The sequence below is a fragment of the Dicentrarchus labrax genome, unplaced genomic scaffold (genome assembly GCF_905237075.1).
Source record: "Dicentrarchus labrax unplaced genomic scaffold, dlabrax2021, whole genome shotgun sequence".
Taxonomy (NCBI): Eukaryota; Metazoa; Chordata; class Actinopteri; family Moronidae; genus Dicentrarchus; species Dicentrarchus labrax.
Window position 1 is genome coordinate 1,043,286 of NW_026136722.1, and position 26,153 is coordinate 1,069,438.

Consider the following 26,153-nt stretch of genomic DNA (forward strand, 5'->3'; position numbering starts at 1 on the left):
TCTAGAAGTCTGGGCAGCTATGATTCACTGTATTCAACAAGGTCATTCATTTAATGTTTAATGAGGACAGTGCGGACAAGACTTAACTATAACTCACATTGTGTTACATTATATCTTTATCTTTTATGGCTTAGAGAGACAGAATGACACTTGAATTCTAAAATAAGTGTCTGTTTATCACCCATACATATGAGCAACTAAAGCTACATGAGTGAGGTTTGCTCATTTAGACTGAAATGTGCTGTAGTTTGTTTTAATTAGCAATTCAGAGCGACACTTGTGAGTGAGTGCAGAGAGACAGCAGCGTCATCCCTGCGCCTGCAGCGCCACTGGGTGGTGACACAAGGTAACAGCAGCTATATCACAGCCAGTCACACACACAACAGTCAATGTGGACTAAACTGTGGAGAATATTTGATTGCTTTGACACAAAATGCCTTTAATGACCACATTTGTCGAATTTTATTTTCTTCTCACTGTCAAACTCCACCACCACCAGAACTGGAGAATTGAAGAAAGAAAAGAGAAACACATAAACCACTCATTATTGGGCCATACAACACTGACAACATTTCATTTCTGACTGACCACCATGAAACACTTGTACTAGGTGAGGAAAGGGGGCAAGACAGGGCAATAGGACGGCATACGCTTTGTTGTGGATGCGAACATGTGGCTAAAATAAAAGAATAAAAGCTACTTATTGTAATGCTACGGCTTGTTAGTGTTTTTTGTTTGTAGGTGCTGTGCGTGACAAAGATTTCTTGTTGGGACAGAAATGCTCTCATACACGAGTTGAAGCTATAATGTGATTGTTTTGGTTGCATGTGAGATGAACTGTTAAGTTGAGCTGCATTTTCATTGTTAACATTGCTTTCTATATTACACTGATCAGTCATAACATTATGACCAGCTGGGCACCCTGTTGGTCATAATGTTCTGCAGCCCCATACTCATTTACTATTATAAATATATGTTGGTTTAGCTCAGGCTGGGCTGGTAAATAATTAGTTGTGTATAATGACTTTTAGACAAGGCTATTTAACTATTTACAACCAGGCTGGAAATCATAGATTGGAAACCAGCTCACATTATCTGCGTAACATATTTTAAACTGAAACTGATAAAACTAAACAGAAAGGCTGACTCTGTATTTTGCACACAGCCTGAGGAGAATGTGTGTTTTCTCCACAAACATGTTTCCTTCAGTATTTCTCACTGAACCCATTGTGTACATTCTTTAGAACGAACATGCTAAAAACCTTTCATACCTCATGAATCTACTAAAAAGCTTTTCAAAAAATGTTTTCTTCTTTGTCTCATCTTTTACTGTCACATTGCTACCTTCACAGCCACCAACTGTCTATATGCATTACTGCCCTCTGTGGTCTTCATCAATATGTGCTAGTATACAGAAATTCTACATGATACCTTTCATAGAGACAAAAATACATTCATAAAGTCATAAAGGTCCAATGTGTAGGATTTAGTGGAGTCTGTAGCTGCAGTTTGCAAATCCCTCACTTCATCATCCTCTTCTAAGTGTGAAGGAGAAACAATGGTGGCTGCGAAACACATGAAAAAGCGTGAATGGCCCTATCTAGAGCCAGTGTTTGGTTTGTCCGTTCTGGGCTATTGTAGAAACATGGCAAACACTGGCTCTAGATAGGGCTTTTTTGTGCTTTTTGGGAGTTTTGCGGCCACTGTAATTAACAGTATTAACATGGGAGCAGGTAGGGTCGATTGCATATGGCTTTGGGAAGCTCAGTGTCGGGACTCATGGCTCTTATTGAAGCCACTGGCTGTTGCAGACACCAAATGACGATAGATTGAGTACCTGTTCCTCTTTGGTGTAGAGCTGGAAGCACTCATCCAAGGTGCAGCTGTACTGTTGGACGTGCTGCTGCTGCTGATTCCTCACGCTCTCTGCATCCTTCACCACCTCCTCATGAATGTTACCAAACAGGCTGAGGCCCAGGACACAAAGAAGTGGTTATATAAAACACACAGAAAGCAGTTTTAGGTTAATAGAGGAAAACACTGAAGTAAATAGGTGGTATTTTGTAATAGAACAAAAAACTGACCAGTCTTTGATTCTGTGCTCCCACTCAATGATGAGCTTCACATGTGGAGGTCCTCCTGAGCCGCAGAGCTTCAGAGCTCTAAAAGAGATAAAAGGTTAAAGGTCATCCAGTGTATTGGAAGAAGCATTAACTGGTCTAACATTACCTGTTTTACTTATACCATGCTTTCTCAGATTTGATTTGATATTTACAGTGAAAGCACAGTGACAACAACCCTAAGAGAATCATTTGAGTGCACTTGTAGAGATGCCTTTTAACCACTAGGTGTCAGCATTACTACACTACTGCAACACTGGATGATAGTGGCTTGTTGCTTATTTTGTGTGAGAGAGTGACTGTGTGGGATTGTATTGGGGATTTAGTTGTGGATGTTTCAGGGAAAACAAATGTATAAGCTACAGTACAATATAAAGGACTACCCACTGTTCACTGCTGAACTTCAACACATCAACAATAAGCTGACAAAATAATGCTGACTCAAGGTCCACTCAATAGCTTTTCCAGGATCCTTAAAGGGACATTGTGTAGTGTTTTAAGTATTTTATTAGCTAAAATCAATGCCTTCATTCCTAAATGTGTCCTCATTGGTGTAAAATTACCTCTGCCAATGATCTGACTTATCCTCGTAAGCGAAGAATTTCTTATCTGTATAAACATTGGACGGGCAAGTCCAAGGAGGCTTCCATGTCGTTCTGCCATTTTGAAAAACTATAATCGCCGAGAGGGACATAAAGCACTAGCCTACCTGTCTAGCTAATCCACAACGCGTTTTCGTTCAGAGCCAGCGTCACGTGATTGAAACCAGCTATAACGGAGAAGGAGATCAGTGAGAGGCGCTTGTCACTGTCCCGGCACATTTGAAAGTCTGCACTGCGCTTTAGTTAATAATGGAGGATCATTCTTATGCCGAGCCACAGGAGAAGGAATCCTCGTCGGCAAAAAAGCGAAAAAGGGAATTAAAAAGGTAACGTAACCGGCGAATTCAAAAAAACGAGGGTAAACATCGGGGTAGCTTTTCCCAGGTGGAAAGAGGAGAAACACTTTCAAAGGGACGCTGAAGTTGCCTGCTTTCTCCTCGACAGGTAGGTTTCTTGGTACATAACAGCTACCATAGTTGCAATACGCATTTGAAAACGCGAGGCACTAGAGAGCACTATTCGTTTGAATGTAAAATACAATTTCACCGCTAGATGGGAGAAATTCCTACACAGTGTCCCTTTAATGGTATCTCACGATATCATCAGATCCCATTGTGACAAGTGGTTGAAAGCTCAGGAAAAAACTAATAAGTGGATCTTTAGTTATGATTATTTTTACAAACTACTATTTCAAAGAATCACACTCATCAAGAGTAAACTTTTGGGTGCTATTGGGCACAGTAACAGAAAATGTAATGTATAACTTAAGTACTTAAAGGAGCACCTCAAATACACTATCAAAGAATTGTATTGCTACCAAGAGAGAGAGTATTAATCGACAAACTGTTTTCACTGAACTGTATGAACTATATTTGACACTATTCACTGACTATTAGAGAACAAGTCTACAGCCATGATAGTGGAAAGTGTGCAAAATGTGTAGGCTAAATAAATGTTCTTGTTTCCTTTATGTTAAGTGCGTATGATGTTGGTCAATATATATTTGAAAAATAAAAAACATTGCCAATGTTAACATGCTGATATATATGAATATCTGTACCAAATTTCATCATCCTATAGTCGCTGATACATTTCAGTATGGATCAGAGTGGTGGACCAATCAACAGACATTGCCATCCATCTAAAAATGAGCAAACTATTACAAGTCATGTGGTAAGTACAGAAAGACCTGGTGATGAATATGACACTACTCGTAGACACAGACAGTTTACAGAGGCTGATGGGAGCGAACAGTAGACCAACATTCTTGTACTGTTTGATGTGGGTTGACTTGGGAACAGAGCATATTTCGGAATCATTAGAGTTCAAACACTGTCATTACATTAGTTTCTAGGATACAGTGTGCTGCACATTTGCGTTTCAAAAGATCTCAAAAGCTTTTGCCCCCATCAGCACCATTCACTGAATGAATAAAGTGTTCTTAGCAACTACACAAATGGAAGTCCTTTCAGGACCTTGCCAAAAGGCCCCTTTGAAACAGCAATTCCTCTCTGCAAGTAAAAGCCATCAGACATGCATTTGTGAAAAGAGAATAAAATGTCTGCACATGTCAGTCAATGCTTTAAAATCAGGTCTAGCCTTTACAGTGGGTATGAGATACATGAAAAGAAGATCAAATTAATAGACATCAACTTCAAAATATGTGTATAGACATTGCCAATCATCAAAAACGGATGGACTTTACAGTCAGTAATGTGTGTGTGTAACATGTGTTTTCATGTCAAAATGTCTTCAGTAACTGGCTGCCTGCCTGTAGTTATAGCCTTTCTCAAGAAACATTTTATTAGATTAGAGCAGATTTAAATTGCATTAAAATTGATTGCATTAGATCAAATTTAAATGAGCCTGTGAGAACATTGGGTCATCTCAGTGTTGAAAATTTGGACCATAATACAAGTTACTCTACAACAAAAGAACACATTTAGAATAATCTAATAATCCTCTAGTCTAATAATAGAAGAATGTAGTGTCCAGACAGCCAGCGAGCTCAAACAATCACTCTAAACTGCCAACAGTGTTTGCACCTGCAGAAATATATTTTACCAGGTAAATAGGAGGATACAGAACAATGTGCATCTACTCTGTCCAAAAATCATCAGACTCACTTGCATCAGGACCTTGTATTGCATGAATGGTTAGACACTATTTGTACTATTCTATTTGGTCTAACAGCCTTTCAGGATTAAGGGTTCAGCAGGGGTGCAATCGTCCCCCCTCCAACAGGACAAAAGGCAATTAAAGTTAAGAAATGTCAGTTATATGTATGGTGACAGCAGGACCTGTTTGACTGTGTTTAGTGAACATAAAAACCAGCTCTGTGTGTGTGTGACATCAGAATTAACTTGATGTTTCATGTACTTTCGCCACACTCACCGGTCGACAGCGGGGTGGTAGAGTGGCCGTCCGTCCTGAGGTGACAGGTAGCTGTAAAATGCTGATCCTCCCACCACACGAATGTTGAACAGCACTCTGGTATTCTGGAAGAGGGGCACAACAAGAACTCTGTAAAGCACAGACATGGCATCAGGATATTTCTGCTTTTCAAGACTATAAACAACATTAAACTTTCAGGACTTTACGTCTCCTACATGAAACCTTCCACTTATCCTCTCGTCAAATACTAAGTTTTAAACATTGCAGACCCTTTAGATCTCACTGATCACAGTTGTACAGCAAACTAAATAACACTGGTCTGGCATGTTGTACTCAACATTGGTTTGGTTGAATCTGTAAAGATGCTGGTAGATCTGCAACTTAACTGGGCTGACAAATATTGTCTTATATTCATATTGTCTTTTTCCATGTGGTGGCGAGTTTAGTAAAATATTTTTATATCACATTTTTAGCAATGCTAGCGGCATTGGCTCTACAAATGGAAATGTTGGCTGGTTGGTTGGTGAACCACTTCCAGACAGAATTATCTCAACAACTATTGAACATATTGCAAAGACATTTGGTTCAGACATTCATAGCCCCCAGAGGATGAAGCCTACTGACTTTTGTTATCCACCAGCCTTTTTTCTCTAGCGCCACCATTAGGTTGCCATTAGTGGTTTTTGGTCAAATGCCTCAACATTGTCATGAACATTCATTCACTTTATGACATTCCCATTAGCCTCAGTTGTAATTTGTATTTTGTGCCAGTTAGCAAATGTTAGCATGCTATATGAAGATGTCAAGCATGGTAAACATCATACCTGCTTTACTTAACCTTTTCATAAACCAATCAAAAGAAAAATTGTACATTGTTACGATTAAATTTGCATGTAAACACCAGAACATATTAGATCACATCCCATGTAAACAGTTGACCTAACATCTTCAATCGGAAGGAAAAAAGTGTGCATGTAACCGCAGCTATTGTCAGCATGTTAGTATGCTGACAATAGCATTTAGCTCAAAACATCCCTGTGCTTAAGTACAGCCTCACAGAGCAGTTAGCGTGGCTGTAGACTCTTCAGTCTTGTTAAGGTCTAAAATGAGCACTGCCACCACACACTGATTCACCACTGTTATGAGAAATGTTGATGCTTGCATTTTTGTGGTGTTATTCACCCATCATGGCCTTGCATAACTATGATGAGATAGTTTCATTATGGCAAAATGAGAACACATAGCTCATGATTTTGAAGAAGCAGCAGCAGCAGCAGCAGCAGCAACATTTCTCATGACTTTTGCTGCGATCAGTCAAAATTAGTGCTCAGTTCAGAGACTTCTGACCATAAAAATGTAGGCTTAAATGGTTTTATGAATCCAATATGCGTGTGCAGAAGACAACTGACTGCCATTTTCATATGGTTTGTGTAAGTACTGATGTGTCATTTGGGATCAAAGCAGAGAATGTGCAATTTTCTAGATAGTGAATTAAGGTGTTCTGGACATTAGGTTCAGCTATGTCTTCATTCTCTATCTCAAAAGGTACAACAACCTCCATTTCTTTCTAACATTCATTGCCCGCCCTGATCAAAGGTATTGACCAAGGATCAGGTTTGGTCAGTCTTTTCCTTTTCATAAGTCTCTGTAGCACACACAACATGGCAAAAAGCTTCAGGTTTTCTGTGTAATTCTGTGCTGGCAAATGAACTGTCATGAACAATTAATGATAATAATCAGCTTTTACAGCCAACTCTTGCTCTTTTTAGTGACAGTCATTTGTTGTTGGCACATGCTGATTGGAGTCTTGTTTGTCCACTCAATCTGCTCTTGGACAGCTGTTCAAAACTATTTAAAAATGCTGAATTAGGAGTGAGTTCATACCAACACTGGCACATTTTTACACTCTCAGGGTTATATTTAACTATTCTGCTGTGTGAACAGGCTAAAGCAACAAGAAGACAGAGGAGAACAAAGTGGGCCATCATGAAATGTAGGCCAAGACCTGCACCTGACATTTTGAGCTCACAGCAGTTCAGCTTGAATCAACATGTAGCAACCCAAGTTTTGTTTGCATTCAAAGTATTATTTTACAGAGAAGAATAATATTAATAAAACCATGGATAATCAGATTACTCTCATATCATTCTCAACTGGAAAACCCAAGTTGAGAAGAAAAAAGAAAGAACAGGTATAGCTTTCTCTCCTCTTTTGAAGCAAGCTTATATTACTCTGAGATCTACTTAGATTGGTGGTGCTTTAGGAATGCAGGAGTGCTTTGCAAAAATGAAATTGATTTCCTTTTGTTCCAGTAAAATGTAGTGTGTAGCTGCTGGCTGAGCTCAAACACAAACACCCACTCTGAGTCCTGCGAGGAAAGCTCGATCCAGCAGGATCTTTCTGATGGCGAGGAGCACACCAAAGCAGACATTAATATTGATATGCTGAACACATGAACCCACTGGAATTCATAACGCTTACGGAAAGTTACAAAATACTCGTGATTACTGCCTCACACATGCAATTTCTAGTACAATGTAAAGTATCAGCTGTATCAGCTGTTGAAATACTGCAGTAGCTGACTGGTCCCAGTAACATTTTGCTCTAATGCAATACTACACACGCAGAGCCGTGTAACTAATACTATATTATCTTCTCTTTTTGGGTTTCAGCATCATGTGTTTATGGACACTGCAGGCATCAAACATCCCTGTGGTGCTTTTCCAAAGAACTCATCTACTTTTCTGTGTGTTTTCAACCTGCTGCGCAAAAACATGTAATTCTAGATGACAAGTGTAAACTGAAAATAAGTTTTCTTTTCATTACAGACTTGCTTGGGCTTACAGTACTGTGAGCTCCAGGGAAAGGCTTGTGTGTGCATGTGAAGACCACCCAAAGAGTCCTACCAATTCCAATTTCTCAGGAAAAGGGTTTTTTCCTTATTGTTTCAAAAACCACAGGAAAATTCCTTTAAAATATGATACATTTCCCCACTGACTGCTTCAACAAAAGCATCCACCAGGTATACACACACAGATATTTCAGATTGAACTGACCATGTGCCAACCCCCACCACCCAACTTTAAAGAGTTGGGATGGTAGTTTCTTTTTTAACCAAAAATAACAGAAAAAGTGATTGCTAACAAAAGCTGCAAACATTAGGATGTCTGGCTAACTAGCTTACTACCTACAGTGTTAAGTGACCACTGTTTCTATCAGGGGTATTTCATACTACATTAGTTTGTGAAGTTATGGGTTCTTAAAAGAACCCCACAGTATGGAACCCTATATAGGCTAACATTAGCAGCGCTGTCCTGCTCTTTAATAGATTTTGGAAGTTTATACCCCGGAAAACAACAAGCCAAACAAAGTCTGTACATTTATTTAGTTTTCATTCTAAAACTCATTGTAAATTAAACCTCTGTCTTGTTTGTTCAAGTATGTAAGTTACGCAACTAAACAGTAATATAAGAATAGGAACTGTCTTACATTTTTCCATCATCAACTGATACGGGTGCTGCTGACTTTTGACCTGGGAAATGTAGTTTTCTCATGAAGCTAGTGCCAGATTAACTAGCTAGCTAAATGCAGCTGATAAAATCAGCTAACAACAGTTTTCCAGCTAGAAATGAGAGGCTGGTTTTGTCTACGTATGAAATCAAGAACAATCTGCCACTGTTTGATAGCAACCGTCAGCACTGTAAACTGCATACTGCCGAGCAAGAACAGAAAGCAACAATAATTTATAGGATTCGGACTTGATGAATAAGCGATTGTTCAGGTTCAGACAAAAAACCTTTGTACAGTAAAATATTGTTCTGTGTGTACGTATGCATTTGTGTGTACATGTTTATTTTCCACGCAGTAGAGGCAGATGAAGAGGAATATGTGAGAGTAACAATGAGTAATAAGTGAGGAGATAAATGAACAAACAAGCATCTGAGATCTGCTCAGGCAATGTCACCCATATCAGCGCGACTGGTGAGAAGAGGAGGAGAAAAAAAGTCATCTGAGGATGGAGCACGTGAGCGTGAGGACACTATGGACACTGTAAACGCGAACGTTTGTTCCCCATGAGAAAATCCTTGGTCTTGCTTTCAACCAAGGTTAATCACTTTTTGTGTTCAGTGAGGGTCGTGTGAGGTGAGGAATGTTTGTGGCATTGTTTGTGTCTGACGAGGCAAAAGATCTCCAATTACAACCCATGCCATGAACAGTGTTTCATTATGTTGTGAGTTTGAGCACTGTGTGCGTGTATAGAGCGGTTTACATTTACTCTCGATTCTAGTGCTGCTGCATGTCCAACTACATCTCATATCAAATCCAAACAGTTCAGTCTCAACCAAAATGTAGTCCTACGAACACGGTTTGCACCAGGAGTCTAGCTAGAGAAGGTGTGAATGTGTGAGAATGTTTGACGTTTAATATAAGTACTGTAGACGAATGTGCAGCCATCAGTGTACTGCAGCGCATTATATCGCTAGGTGTGCTTTAGTGAGCATCAAGCCAGCCACTGCTTGAATAAAGATGTCAAGCGATGTCAGTAACAGGAAAAATGGCTGTCAGAGAGGCCGTGCTTTTTGTTTTTCAATTGCATCTTTGCTGAAGCTAAAATTAGACAGAGGCGGAAAGATCCACTTGTGACTGTAATTCATTGATGCAAGTAAACTTCAGATTTTGTCGAGATGAAAGATTTAGAGCAAACATCTGCTCTGAGCATCGCTCCTTTCTTGGCAGAGGTAGGCTCCAACAAACTATTATACTGTACAAGCCTGGTTTTAATTAAATGGCTGACAGCATGGGGCACAAAGAAGACTACAGAGCTCCAACAGAGTTACTGAAAACATTGCACCTGACTCTTCTCTTCTTCTCTCTCCTGACACTTCTCAAAGGACACTGGGTAATACGCAGCAAGCTGGTCAACAGTTTTCTTGTGCAACCAATGCTCTATATGGCGCTTTATTGCAGCTGTGTGTCAGCTGCCTTCACAAAGAGAAAGACACTGATTGGAAATCTGTTTGACTACATGATTAACAGCATGCTACTAGACACAATCACGCTGAAACACAGGCAAATGTACAGTACAAGCAAGTGAGCAAGCAGAAACAAGCAAGAAAATTGACCCTTTGGTAAATAATTGATTTGACAGTGACATACAGCACGGGTACATCTTAGCCAGCTATGCTGTTTGTATTTCTATCGTTATGTCCCATGTTTGACAGTAGTCAAACCAGTAGTGGCAAGATTAACAAGCCAACCATGCATATTTTTAGCCGTGCATGGAAGATTGACAGGCTGACAACTCACTTTCTGACCCAAACAAGTCACACTGCCTGCCCTACAGCTTGTCACAGCAATATATATGCAAATATATTATAATGTACATTGTGAATCAGGATGGTACCTAAACATATTAACATACCTTAGGATGCAGCATTTTGGGTGTTCATCAAATGATCACTATTAAAAATATATAGTAGGCTTTACTCTTGTACAACATTGCATAATTAGGGAGTTAGTCAACTAACTCATAATTAAAACAATTACTAAATTAAATTAAATTCCTAATATGAATGATTCATTTGGTGTAGACAACTGTTTCTCATTTCATCCGTGCAGTTCAGGGGAATGAAAGATGAAATTATGAATATAAAGTATTTTTAGACTCAATGACGTGATTATTGTAAATAAAAAGTAGCCTCTGTGTCTGTTGTATTATTACCGCATTTGAGTGGTGGGCTGACACTTTTGGATGCTTTTGGATCACCAATTGTACCTTTAAGTCCCTAAATAGTGGTTGCCAGCCTTTGCCGTCAGAATATCATTAAATTGGAGCTCCAACAACAAGGCCTTATTAAAACTCTGATAGATTTTGAGAAGTTTAACTCGGCTTTAAAAATGCTTCACACACTGGTTATTAGCATTCAACTAAATGTGAATAGTTTTATTGAAGTTGTGTTCTGTAAAGTTATTCATTTGTTTTAATGTTCTTTTTCATTGGCAGTTTTGATTACTACTTCCAACCCATGTTCAGGAAAGAACTCTTTATTAACATCTTAAGACTGAAGTCTGTTAAAGAGCCTTTAATGAAAAAATATTTACTCTTAATACTTAATATACTTAAGAGGGCAGAGGGCGATTGCAGCCAGAGACTGACACAGCAACAGGCCAATAATACTACTGCACTGGCAAAACAAACATAACGGTGCTACAGAGTCACTGAAGTGGTTTTAAACAAACCTCTCCAGAAGAAGCTTTGTCCAAAATCTATACACAAAACAGGAAACAAGAACAGCCACATGTGTCTCTGTGTCTCTGTGTCTCTGTACACTGTAAGTGCTCTTGTGTGTACCAGTGAGCGAGTGTCTCAAACTCTGGTCCGATGCGCCAGTGGGGGCATGTGAGAGTAAACTAGTTCCTCTCTGCCTCCAGCTGGTGCTTTAAGCTGCCCCACCTGTACTGCACAGTGTCATTGTGTGGGCATGCTTTACTTTGTCCCGGGCCAATAAACCTGTCTCGGAACAGGTGCGCCGGCCGGCACAGCAGGAGGGAGCCATGTCCCCTTTCTGCCTCCAGCCGGTGCTCAAAACATGTCAGCCCACACGACACGGCTATTAAATATACCTTTTACAAGCATGGAGCAATCTCTATTGAATTACTACCCAGGGCTGTACTGCAACTTCAGTCCAAGGGGTTTCTGGTTGTGGTTAATAAAAAATAGAATAAATAATAATAATAATAAATCCCTCCACTCTGATGATGTTGTGAAAGTTGCAGAATTTACAGTAGATGTCCAGGTTGGAATGAAAACTGTCATACATACATATAGAGTTTCCTTACATGTACCAATTATGACATTATCAATAGTAGCCATCCAGTACCTGTGCCTGAGCTCCATTGATCATCAGGTAATAAAGCTTGCTGAGGATGCTCTGCTGCAGCTGGTCCCAGGAAATAGACCGGTCCTCCCTCATTAGGAATGGAGGTCCAAACCTTGAATGGGAATAGAAAAGGTTTAAGATGACGGCTCACAGTTCCCCTACTCAACCACCCCACATTAGCCCTGACCAGCTCTCATGTCTCCTTATCCTATTCTGATGTATTAATCATTTACATTATCAGCATGGATTCTCATTACAGCACATCTATTGAAGGACAGAGAGAGATAATAAGGAGTGAAAACAGCTGACGAGGAGAGGGAAAACCATCCCTCTGAAAGGATTGATCACATGACACATTAATCATAAGACACATTTAACTGAGGGCAGCCCTTTATTGTATTCTTGAGGTTTATTAGTGTGAGACCATGTTAGCAGCAAACACACACAGGCACATACACGGTGACTGATGATGGGGTGGTATTGAACTGTAGATTAATCAGTAGGAATAGAGGGGTAATAAATGAAGAATAAGAGTTGTTGCATCTGTTTTTTTCAGATTGTTTAGGACATTGAAACAAACACATCCTCACACAATCTTGCCATTACATCATACATAGATACCATGGAAATGCTCAAAATAAATTAGGTTGGATTACTGTTCAGGATGGGAACCATTAACATTCTGTGGTGGCTGAGGAGCAAGAGCTTCAGTGACCACGACACGGGAAGAGACCACATACACAACAAATAAGAGGGAAAATGACTTAACTCTGTTGGAAACTGCAGTGGAGTAAGAGGAAAAACAATTCCATTATTTTGCTGTATGGTTTGGTTTGTGAAAAATGGACTTAGTGTGCTAAATTCAAAGGCGCTTTAACACCAACAACTGTCTAGCTCCTCATTCTCCCAGCGTAAACATTTACACATAATGCAGTGAATACATTTAGTCTGAATTATTTTCCATGCAGTGAACCCTATTATCTACTTCGGAGTATTCAGTAAGCTATACATATTTTCCACCTGCCTGACACAAGAATCACTTTAAAGATGTAAGATAAAGTAAAATGTCATGAGTGTAAATTGTTAACTTTAAAAAGAAATAATGCAAAAGTGACCATTTGGGTCTCACACATAAAATGTGAAACCTTCTTTAATCCTATCTACTGCTATCCATTGGTTTCACAGTTTTAGCAAACAAACAAAAGAGTTTTCACACTTTGCTGGTTTTTCAGGAATGCACCTGTGATGCACCCTAAAGACAACCAGAGTGAGAAACAAGTATGTGACTCCAATGTCATTTATTTGGCACAGACAAGTCCTCCAGCTGTCTCTCTGATAAGAGCGAGATAGGTGGGTGGTTTGATCAACGATGGTGAGGCGTTTGAAGGAGAAACTGAGACATGGATGGGATTGGACTTTCCCACAGCCGTGTTGGCGAGCTCAGCTCACCTACATTGATCTCTCTGGACTCTGTCAGGGAGATGAGTGGCTGATCTCTATATCGTGCCAGATGTCGGATTCCTCAGTCGATTGATTTTGAAACTCATCTCACAGTGAGGTGTGAGTCTGTTCTTTAATGGGGAGCCAACATGACCTTGACGTGCTCCACCAGGCTAGATATAATGTGGACTGAGCAGCCGCATGTAGAGCTCACATCTGTTGAGGAGCTGTTAACAGTGAAACCAATAAAAACTTTATTGGCCAACAATCAAGTTGCTCAATTTACTGTTGCTACGCCTGTTCCTGTAAGGCACATGTGCAGTGTACATGGATAAATGTGGCTGATTTAAAACTGATTTTGTCACCTGAATTGACTTTTACCAGATGTAGCTAGCTAGTGTAAACTAACGATTACTCTAAAACTCTGTCAGTTAGTTGAAAAAAGTTGATTTATTTGGAAACAAAAGTAAAAGGGTCCTTGATACAAATATGGCTAGATACTTGATATAATGCTAAAAGACAAAGGCTAAAGCTGCCTGTCCCAGGTAAAAGACCTGGCATCATCACTGGTTGATAAATAAAAGGGCAGCATTGTTCGTGTAGTGCAGGTAGGGCAACCTGAGTTGCCCTTCCCAAAACCGAATCAAGAGCAGCACAGAGATATCTTAAACTCTGATATAATAGCACCGTGGCTACAACAGGGTGGATGTTCTGGTCCTGAACCAGCATTTTTCTAACATAACCTCTAGTTAGCGAATGACATGCCACTTATTGGCTTTGGAAATAATTCTAGGCTACCACGGTAGGTAGTAATCTGGTTAGCCAACGTTTACGTTTGCACAAATACATTTTAAAAGTTTGATCTTTGTTTTTGTAAAAGGTAAGGTAAAAGACACCACCCTCCAAAGTCTTGAAATACTGAGTATCAGACCTATTAGAGGCCACGCACACCACTTAAACATGTGTCACGGTTGCTAAGCTTTGATTCAACAATCACTGTTCAGGAGTGGGGGCTTGCAAAGGGTCAATTGATATAATTACCTAACAGTCTGTTGGCCTGCGCCTGCAGCATTGCACACCAACAGCAGAATCTTTACAGGGACACCCTGGTGGAGGAACTCTGACGACAACGTGCCAGATGAAGGTAACCTCTGACCCTCAGGACCAGTGGAGTACGGTGATGATGGGAGGCTGTGGTGATAACCTGGCGGAGGAGGAAGAACACAGGAGAAAATCAGAGAGCAAAGGGGACAGAGATACTAAAAGGAGTCATAGGAAGAGGAGAGAACAAGGAGATACAAGTTTTGTTTTACTATAGAGACAATCACAGTTTCTTGGTAAATCCTGCTGATGCTGATCACGTAGCAATTTCACATTCGTCTGGTAAACAGCTTACTTTAAAAGATAGACTCATACTTCTTACACTGATAGCTTGAAAGGAAGACAAACTTATTTCATGTCCTGAAAACTTGATCATTAAACTTAACACCTCTAACAAGGAGTGAGGAGGAGAATTGAGATATATAAAGTGGCGAGACAGCAGCTTTCTATTTGGGGAACAGTGATTCAGAGGGGAGAACAGATGGACCAATGGCTGCCTGCACTCTCAGCAGGAGGTATTATCTGATGCAGCTTCTGCTCCACATCCTGTCCTGGTGGGGTGCCAAGCAGCATCACTTCTCTCCTGTTCGCCCCCTCCCCGTCTCTTAGAGGAGTGTGACTGACTGAGCGAAAAGCTGAGATTATAAGATCCCTGTGAAATGTGACGTCAGCAGAGCTGCGTTCTCGTCGCACGGCTGACAACCTTAGCACGCAGGTCAGCCCCTCAGAAGTTCACGGTGATAAATCACATGGTAAATTAGAGTCACAGACACAGATGAGAAGATATTGATTGACCATGGTGGCTGAGCCTTCCCCAAACGTTTCATTAAACACTCTTGTGTACACCTGACGAATGATTCATCACTGACAAAGCAAATGCCACTGCTGAGCAGCCTGTTACTGAGATTCTTGCAAAGTAGCAAGCGTCTGTGTCGGCTCTTACAGAAATAACTTTGGCGTGAGGACGTTAAGCTGTGCACTGTATGAAGGGTAAGACCTATTCAAAACTAATCAAAGTCTACATTTACCCCACCAAAGCTTTAACATTAAACCTCTGATTGCAGTGTCTTGACCCTGGGAATGAGAGTAATAAGTATGCACATTTTCATTTCTTAATGTCGCTCTAATCAAGCAAGTGATAAAACTTGCTTAAATCATGCACACTGTAATTTACATGAGCAGTGACCTCTGACAGCTGTGGTAATCATTAATGGGGAAAAAGAAATCTCCTTTTAAATGCCCAGTGAAACATGTTCATAAAACAGTAGTAAAATGCCGGGGTCACCTCCTAGCCTGTCTCGCTAAGATTTATACAGGGAGCTACCTCTCATCGCTCATTAAATCATTTTTTTTATGGCTCACTGTCAAAAACTGTACAGTTTCTAGACATTTTTTCAAGGCTCCTGTCATTTCTCTCCTGATTTTTTCTTTACCTTGTTTACAGGATGAATAATGGTGGAATTATGGGATGTGTGTGTGCTTCCACTTGCGTAGAGTGTGACCATTCCCATAGCCGCACTGTAAAAGGCACCGTAAAAACAACCATGTGAAAATGGTCAATGCACATACCTACACACACACACACACACACACACACACACACACACACACACACACACACACACACACACACCACACCAAAAGTTAACTTTGTTTACCCTACATACCTGTTGATCCTAATCTCTTATTATCAAAAACCCTCAAACTAATTCTAGGAAACTGCAGGAGCCTGTGAACTCATCATTCCTCTGCACTCTCAGGCTTCTTTCATTGTCAAACAGACACACGGCATGAGCCAGACTAAACACAGACTATGTGAAAGCCCATAATTAAACACCTCTTGTCCTCCAGGGATCTTCTCTACCCACAGCTACAGTACGAGTCACCCCCCAATCCCATTAGCCATCTGCACAGTCATATTCGACGTAGTTGAACAAAAAAAGGTGGTCAGACAAATACATGAACATTATCTGACTTTTGAGAATGAGATACACGATGCTCCTTCGCCAAAGATGAGTGAGATTATGTCACTTAATAAGCACTTAGGTTATTAAAAAGTGTATGCTTCTATGATTGTGTGCTCCAAATTAAATTATCACTAGTGGTGAGATATTAGGTTGTGTGACTGAGTAAACTAATGTCATTCATGTATAATCTTGTCTCTGAAATTACTTTATTGTCCCATTTTATTGTTTTCCTGTTTGAACAGAACAGCGCAGCCCCTGTGAGTTGACTGGATTTATTTTACTTTTGACAAATGTTTCACGCACAAATTGTGTGGCAGGCTGATGATGAAAATAAATTGTAATAATAATATTGTAATACTCCCAGATATAAGATTTGATCGCCTGTTAAACAAGATTATGAGTCCATAGGCCAGAGGCTCTGTGAGGCTGTCACGGTGATGCTCAATTGTAATGTCAGCATGCAAACAATGGCAACGCTAACATACTGATGTTCAGCAGATATAATGTTTACGGAGTTCACATCTTAATGTAGTGCGTTAGACACACGAAGTACAGCTGAGGCCGATGGGAATGTTATTTGTTTTGCAGGTGTTTGGTAAATTGAACAATGTGGACGTCCAATCAGTGCTAATGGTAAATGTAGTCAGTTGAAGCAATACATTCCCTCCCCCACTGACTGAGAAATAGCTGCAAAATCTGTTTGTCTTCCGGCACCAGCACATGTACAGTGATGTATTTGGTGTCCAGGAAGAACTACAGACTATTTCAGCTTGGAGCTTAAAGGTAACAATATTGCTACGTGGGAAAAAGAAATGGTTAAACTACAGGAATTTATTTGCTTGTGTAACTGAATAGCACCCAGCAGCTAGCTTAGCTTAGCAGCCCGGTACATGTAGGCACTGCAAGTTTTTCGGTTAATATAGCCCCCACTGAGGAATTTATTGCTTGACTGACTGCATTTACCATAAACACTGAGTTGACGTCCACATAAAATGTGGAAAATATTCCCTTTAAGGGATCACCAAAGTTATTACAATTTATCCTGAGGGGAACATGAATATGTGTACCAAATGTTATGGCATATCCAATAGTTGAGATTTGTGGGCTTCACTCAAACCCTGAAATAATCCTCTGGGCACCTTGAATGTCTGAATCAAATTTCATGGCAATCCATCAAACAGTCGTTAAAATATTTTGTTGTGAACCAAAGTGGTGGACTGCATGATCGACCAACATTGTCATCCGAGCTATGGTGCTAGCGTGGATAATAAGAATGACTCAGTCAGAGATTTTACTGAGGCACACAAACGCAGGCAGTGACTGTATTGTCAGGTTGGTGCTGAAGTGTTTCCAGAATCTTTTGTGCTGAAGCAGGATGCAGCAGACAGAAAGGAGTACAGGAGTCTTTCTCCTTGCAGCAACCACTGAAATACAGAAATCAGGGCATCTGAGTTTGACTGACTGACTGTGTGTCAACCTAACTCACTGCAACTTATTAGCTGAAGGTGACAAAAAATTCACACTTCAAACAGTACTTAAAAACAATCAAAATACTATGTACCCTGGTTTAATGATGACTCTTGATGTCAGAAACCTTGGGAAAATATAAACAGTCGCTATAAGAACAAAATTCCTGAAATACATGTAAAACTGTAATTAAAATGTATCCCTCGAACTAATTTATAAGAACAAGATTTAAATTTGATGTAGATTACTGTCACCTGTGCCATACAAATGTAGAAACAACAGAGCACCTGTTTTATACCTGTGATACGATGAGGATCTTTTTGATTATAGGCTAAATTCCAAATCCATAAATGTAGATTTCTTTTTCTTCCAGTCTATTCAAGTTGGAGTAATCTTGAACAACAAACAAACTGAATTTCTAGTAAATAATATCAGTATAACAACCAAATATTATATACATAAATGTTGTTTCTCGAAATCCCTCCCATTGTGGCAGTCACTTAAAAATGAGTTCACTATATTAAATAAAGGAATAAAAAAAGGTCAAAAATGCCCCTGCCAGAAAACTGTGTGCACTTCTGTCTGTAACCGAGAGAAACGGGCCACTGGCAGGATACAATAAACTGCAGCAGCAATGGTGGTCTCTGTTGATTATCACACGTAAAATTGTTAAACAGCAACCAGTCCATAAAAAAATAAGCAGAGTCCAAACTACAGTGTGAGGGATGAGATCATTTTACTAAAAAACTGGGCGATGAATGAAGAGGAGGAAGAACCTGTTCTCTGCTTGTAACAGAGATAAAAGAATGTGAAATGGATACTTAACTGTGAAAGCCAATTATCTTTTCCAAATATTCTTTGGCAGGTGATTATTCAAGTCTCGTCCTTGGCACCAGTGCTCGCCACAGTGATATTGTGCTTACTCATTTCTGCACTGTTAAATCCCAAATAGAAAAGACTTCTTTCTCACATGAAACTTGTGAACAATGCTTTACGTTTTTATACATTATTCATTTTTAATGTAAATCTTGATTACTTGATTGCCATATGGTAAACATATGAAAATGTTGCAAACACAAAATTGTGCCTCCACTGTCCTCAATTCACCGAAGGATATGAGGGGTATCAAATTAATGTTAAAAATGTCTCTGCAACTCTATGGGAGTGAAGGACTTGTAGTCTGTTTATCACCTAAAACTGCTGTTTAAGAAGCTGGACATATAAGTGACCCGAAGGGCTGGAAAAAGGCAACATGATAATCATTGACCTGTCATCATTTGTGTATTACTGTCAAGAAATGGAAACTGCAGACTGAAGTTAAAACTCTAATGAGATGCAGCTTGTGCAACCATCAGTATGATTTGTGAGCCTGAATTGCAACATGGAAGCATCGTCACCATAAGGCCACCAGAGAAGAAGAGTCTTAAAGTTAACCAATGCATGCAATAATACAAGCTGTTTCAAACTGCTTTCCCCAACAGCGATTGTCCAATCATAGCCTTAGCAACCGTAACTAGGCACGGCGTCTGTCAACCTATATATTTCTCCACATCTTGAAGCGGTATGTATGGGGCTCTAAGGGCGATGCTCTGCATTTAAAGATTTTGGAGGGTGGTGTCTTTTTCCTTAGCCCTGAGCAAATGTTTCAGGAATGGATTGAACAGTGTGTTTATCTGCTCCACTCTGAGCTGTACTTGTTAGTATATGTGGCTAATTAGCTTCCTAGTAACTGTAACCAAATATTGCTTCCAAAGACAAGGGGCACATGATCTGCTATGGTTATCTACATTCATCTGTGGGGTAACAATGTTACGTTATAAAAGCTCTGTTCACAACTAGTACATCCACTGTGTAGTATTTCCCCACTGTGTGAAAGACTAGAGTTTAGCAGCATTAGCACATTAGCAGCTCAGTCCTGCTCTTTATTGGATTTGTGGATGTTTACACTCCATCAACCAGCCAAAGTTAGCTGAGATAGTGTTTGATTTGCTAAACACATTACTCTTCATTCTAAAAGCCTTTTTTTGTGACACTAAAAGTGAACAGGCTGTCAAACAGGGTTCTGTTGGAACGAATACATTTTTCCTTTCAATATAATATATTAACCTTTTCAGTTACAACAGTAGGAGTATAGCTCTGCAGTTTAAGAACAATTTTGTTTCTTCATTTCAATGTCTTCTGTATAGCCGGTGATGCTGACTTCTTTTTAAATAATGAAATTCTATTATTTTTCACATTAATAGTAACATTATTACGTTTTTGTTACAGGCCTGAGCTTGAAAAAATAAATAAATACATGTTTGTTTGTTTGCTTTTGCATCATCATTGCATATTTAACACCACTTTATAGTGTTCGCCTTTTAAAACAAGTCAGCTGAAAACATGAGAAAATTCAGTCAGGTTAATTAGCAAGTTAGCCAGAGCTAATAAATTCTGACATCAATAGTTCTCACTTCAGTTTCAAAATGAATGTTTGTTGGCTAGACATGAGAAGCCGGCTTTTGTCGACCTCTGTCTGAAATCAAAGACCTGTTGTTCCAGAAACTACAACAAATTTCGATAGTAAATCTCTAAGCTCTGTAGTGAACACATTTTATGATACTTACACATTTTGTTCAGCAAGATACACCACTTTTATGATTGAAGCATAAACACGATCATGTTAGGCTATAAACAAACTACACCATGGGAGCATGACTCAACCACCACTAAGCTCCTGTGTTCAGCGTGATGATGGGTAATGTCCCCGACAACCTCTGTACTCTCATATAGCCACTTGTTACCAACCGCCTTTTTTTAGACACATAAAAGTGTCCAAATTCAGGGGTGGGGTATTTATTGACATATTTTATGTCATAGAACAAAATGTGAAAATCTCTTAAGCTTGTATTAACTACAGACCTAATTTCAGGCATCTGACCAAAAACCCATAAAGGAAAAAAAAAACATTAACTTTGAAAGGACAGAGACAGGTAAAAAAAATGCTAACTCATTTCCCCGTTTTAGGACTCATTCCTGCAGCACTCTATAAAAGAAGTGATAGGGTCACAGTCATAGTGCCCAGTCAATATTTCTGTGACCCAGTATGACCCTATAAGACAGACGTTCTGGGAAAAGAATGAAATAATGACTTCAGTGTGTAGAGGAGAGGTGGTATATGCAGCGGTGAGAAGATGACGTAAGAGATTATTTTTAAGTACAGCAGGGAGGTTGAGAGTGGGAAGGTCACCTCATCATTGGTTTGCCTTTGGCATGATCCAAGGGTATCTCCTTTTTTCATTCACAGCAGACACTGAACAGCTCTTTGCAAAGTGCCTCACGCTGTCTCTAACAGTGTGTGAGTAACTGTTACCTTGAAATTTACTGAATGCCAGTGAAATTCAATCAATCGAGTGTTATTGTTTTAATTGCCCACAAGATGTGTTGGAACTGCATTTGTCAAGCAATGAGGAAGCTGCTTTCTACAGACTCCACTCCTCCTTATAGAGTGGCTTAAGTTAACATAAGGACATAATCCACATTGATAACATTTGCTTAACACTACCACTGCACATAAAAATGTTTCGATTACCAGGCTTAGCTCTAATGAGACCTCTGGTGAGAGTTTGTTATTCTATTTCACATCTAACCCACAAGACTTTACTTTCATTTAAGCATTTATGGATAATTGATTAAGGGTCTCTCAGGGATCAGACCTTTTAGATTTAGTAATTGCAGAAGGGGCATAAAGATTAGATTTTAATGGTACCAGACAGCTTAAAAGCATTACAGATCATTGGTGTGACTGGGTAGAAAAACTGTAATAAAGGTGAATTTTATACATTAATAAGATATTTTATTGGCATCGTTTACTCGTATGCTATTGTGATTTTATAGCTTTGATTAATCGAAAACAGCAAGGCAGAAAACTTGATATTTCATTTATGTACATAAATAATTTAAGAGAGCCTGGTGAGATATAAGTACAACGTTCTTTCCAGTTCATCACACAAATCACATAAAGCTAATGTTGCTCTTTTGGTATCCTTTTAGGTTTGGGTTTGCTCAGTTATTTGCCAGAAAAAAGTTACATAAGGAGATTAAATAATGGGGATGCAGGAGAGGTATTAAATCATAAGAAGTGGTGGAGTGTTTTACCTTTGAACATATTTGACCCTATTAAGTAGATATTACCTAAAAATGTCAATGTTCCTTTAAAGATGAAAATATCTTGCGTGTATTCTCACAGCGCAAACATCTCAGTGTGAAAGACAGGACAATCTGCAGTGCACAGAAAAGTGTTGAGTGGTGATGTAGAGTTTCCATATCAACGCCTGCAGGCTGAGCCAGTGAGAACCCAGGGGGTTTAGACTGTGCCAGCATGCAGACCAGCCAGACTGTCAGGGGGGCCTCCTTTTAGGCAGCACTGCTCTGTGCGGCCATTGAGCAACATAAATTGAAGCACTAAAAGTACATTTTTCAGGTACAACAGCAGCGTTGACACAGTGCAGGGACTACTCTTCCAGCCCAGTGAGGGGGGACAACAGACCTATTTGTTTACACCACAACGCAAGAAACAAGGGGATACTATACACTGAAGTACTTCTGCGCACACATTATACATCACTAGCTGAAAAACAGATGAAATGAAGACATAAATCTGATGCAAGAGAAATCTTCACAGGGGGGATGCAATTCACAGAGCTTTATGTGAAGTTATGTACTTCTTAATGTGCTCCCCAAGGGCCCCCTGCAGGAAGGTGCACTCCCTGAGGGTTTCATTAAGCAAAGTACATTAATAATATTGGTTTGTTTGCTTACAGATCTGTGAGTACAGCCACATTAAAGCAGGGAAAATATTAATGCAGTACCACAAACTAGTTATACTCAAATTAAATGTGTGCTGTGTTAGAACTTAAAAATAGTGTGTTCGACTTTGAGTTCAGTCATGCAGATACCTGAGATTCGTGCAGAGCCTCCTCTGATGTAAAGGGGCGGAGCCTGGAAGGCGTAGATGACATCATTCTCAGCTATGTTGGTCAGATCCTCCTCATCAAAGAAGGAGCGATGGAAGCCTGTGGAGTAAACCTCTGTCAGGATCACCTGGAGACGAAACAAATACGCACAAACACACGTGTAAGTTTTATTTTAACAGTGCCATTATAAATCTTATAATCCTGAGAGAGTGAACTTGATGGAACACCAACCTTTGCACTATTATTCCCCCTAATCTCAGATCCAGCTTAATGTATTTTAGCCAAGTGAGTAAGAGTGAATATAAGCCAGTGGCATGCAAACAAATGTCATTAATAAGATCCACTATAATCATACTCACGTGCCAGCCAAGGTGAGCTGTGCTGCTCTGTTACGGTAGTTTGTGTTTTAAAGAAGGGAAATCTATGAGGAATGTGGGTCCACACTGAGAATTTATTCTTGCTGTATGTTACCTGGTCTGGGGAAAGTTTCCCCTCGTCAGCCACCATCCTCCTCAGGGAGGCCACAGAGCCAAACAGAGGCACGCCCAGCCCGACCCGCAGGTACCTCTGTCCTTTGGTGCTGAACACCAGAATCACACACAGCGGCCTGCCACAGATGAAGACACACAATCAGGGACGGTGGGAAACAGAACGGCATCTGTTTTGATTTCAGTGCCATTTCTAATCGAAACCTCCTCTACGGCCAGGAAGGGACAAAAGAAGACTTTCATGAATAAATCAATACATTTTAACATTAATAATAGATCATTAGGACTTAGTTTTATGTGTGCCAAATAATGGAATCTCTACTGCATTTTTAAAAACAGGGAGCGCTTGGCTCTGACCTCTCCTGAGGCAGCGCTGACATGAGCAGGGTGCTGGGACATAATGGCTTCTTTGAATAACAGCTCACTGAGGAGATAGAGAGGGACCCTATCAGGTACCTGTGGGAGTCTATGGCCTGGAGGCTGTAGCTTGTGGCATAGAAAAACTCATTATATGGAGAAATGGAACTTTGGGGGGTTTTTTGCACCTCAATAAAATAAAAATAATGGAGCGAGATAAACTTTATTGATCCCTCACAGGGATGCTAAAGTATCACAGCCGCAGAAGGAAGCACAATAACCTATGCACAGGATAGAGAAGTAACCTTAAAAAATTTATCTTGGGGAGTAACAAAGAAAAAGAATATATAAACCAGAAAAATTAAGACTCTGATTTGCAATTGTGCACCAAAGGCAGAACATTTCCTCTGAAACAGAAAAATAAAAGGCAAAATACATCTATACGCTCACAATGTGTGTACTCTTGGTAAGGAATAAACACAATACTATGAATGTCGGTCACAAGTCAGCAATTCAACCTGCAAACTGGTTCTGTTTTTGTTGCTCGCATCCTAAACTAAAGGTGTATGATTCAGAAAGATCTAAGGCAGGGGTTCCCATCCTTTTTGGCACTGTGGACCAACTATTTCATTGCAGACCTGCTCACCAGCCGACCAGAGACGGGAATTGCCAAGTGTAATTATTCTGAAACTAAAGTTCGACAGGGGGTCTCGCAGTAATTCACCTGTAAGTTCATGTAAGTTTTGGTCCAAGGTGATCTCTCTCTATTTATCCTCCCAACACACAAATAAGGCGGATAAGATGGAGCAGACAAAGGAGTGAGTAAAAATAAAAATAAAACAATACTTTATTTGCTCTGTATTTCATTGTGGTTACTTACTAAATAAAATAAAAATACAGATAGACCTCTCAGCAACACTCAAGGTGTGGCTTCACACATTTCATGTGGCACAGCTAAATGCTGAAAGGTGATGTACTGGTTACTTCATACGGATGACCTGTATTATTTCAACTGAAAAATGTATAATATAATATAATAAAATGTATAATGTATTGTGTTGGAGGCATTGATGAGAAGAACTGAGCCACATACTGCAAGTTTAAAGTAATAACTCTATAATTAGCCTGTAATAACACCTTAAGCTTTATCATTATTATTTCGCTTTTTTTGTCGAATCATGTTTCCTCATGGTCCAGTAGCAAATGTTCAGAGGACCGGTACCGGTCCACAGCTCTGGGGATGGGAACCTCTGATTTAAGGGACCTAATGGGTTTATATTCTTCAAGCATATCAGAAATGTATTTTGGCCTAAAGGCATTAAATGATTTATAAACCAGCAGCAGGTCTTTGAAGTCTGTTCTGTAACTAACTGGAAGCCAGTTTAAAGATTTAACAACATGAGTTATCTACATAATTCTACTGGTTCTTGTTATGCACAAGTAGTATTGTTAAATCTGTACGTCTGAAAACAGTAACCACTGAACCGACATGTTTACTCCTTTCCCGCTGATTCGGTTGTGGAACAGGAAACTTCAAAAGAGCACAATAAAGAGAGAGTAGTAATTGGCAGAACTAATCAAGCCACAGCTCAAGGAGGTATCCCCAATTTATGCTAATTACATTTTTCCTACCACAAAACGAAACACTGTAACTGCTAAACCACTCTGTAGGCTGACTGGATTGTCAGGCTTTTATTTCAGCATTACACTTGAGACAATAACTACCATTTTTTTACACTTACAACCCCTTTTTTTGCTTCCATCTTATGAAACAATATTTAGTTACAATGATGATTTCTAAAATAATGATTTCTGTAAATAGCAAGACTACCTATAGATAATTAGAGTCCTGTAAATGTTGCTCAGTTAATGAATAAACTGACACTGAGCAAGCTTTACATATAGTGTAAACAAAAATTATCCAACATGCAAAGAGCACATGCTTGCCAAGTGACAGAGCCCAGTGTTTGTGCTGCTGGCCACAGAAAATGTTGGTTTGGTAACAAACAGTATGTGTTTATGGCTTACAGACATGACTTGGCTGGAAGTGAGTTGAACTCTTCACACAGAGAATTCAAATGCATTAAAAAATGCTTTAAAAAGACAACCCATCTGTTTTCTCCTCTGTTTATCCCTTCTGAAGTGTTTTCTCTCACCCTATCTGCCACACAGTTAAAAGAAAGGACGGTAACTAAATACTCTCGACTTGGCACACTGTCAGGACTAAGCTCTTAAAAACAATTTCCCAAATTAGAGGGGATGTTGGCTGAACTTGTATGAACTATTTCAAAAACAAAAAAGTACAAGGAAGGAAATAACTAGCCAGGAGAAACCCAGGCACCTTAAAATAGTGATCCACAAACCTCTGTGTGTCAGTCATG

At 39.7% G+C, this 26,153-nt stretch overlaps 1 protein-coding gene across 2 annotated transcripts in view; it reads right to left on the reverse strand.

The window, feature by feature from the left end:
• The window catches only part of LOC127356371 (ubiquitin carboxyl-terminal hydrolase 43-like), a 61,599-nt gene that overhangs the window by 5,245 nt on the left and 30,201 nt on the right, over positions 1-26,153 (reverse strand). For both annotated transcript variants that reach the window (XM_051388055.1, XM_051388056.1), the window contains exons 5-11: positions 23,399-23,534; positions 22,910-23,054; positions 14,479-14,641; positions 11,998-12,109; positions 5,117-5,220; positions 2,085-2,162; positions 1,838-1,967 (exon numbers count right to left, since the gene is read on the reverse strand). In XM_051388055.1, the coding sequence (XP_051244015.1) occupies positions 1,838-1,967; positions 2,085-2,162; positions 5,117-5,220; positions 11,998-12,109; positions 14,479-14,641; positions 22,910-23,054; positions 23,399-23,534 (868 nt within the window). The remainder of the gene's footprint in view (positions 1-1,837; positions 1,968-2,084; positions 2,163-5,116; positions 5,221-11,997; positions 12,110-14,478; positions 14,642-22,909; positions 23,055-23,398; positions 23,535-26,153) is intronic.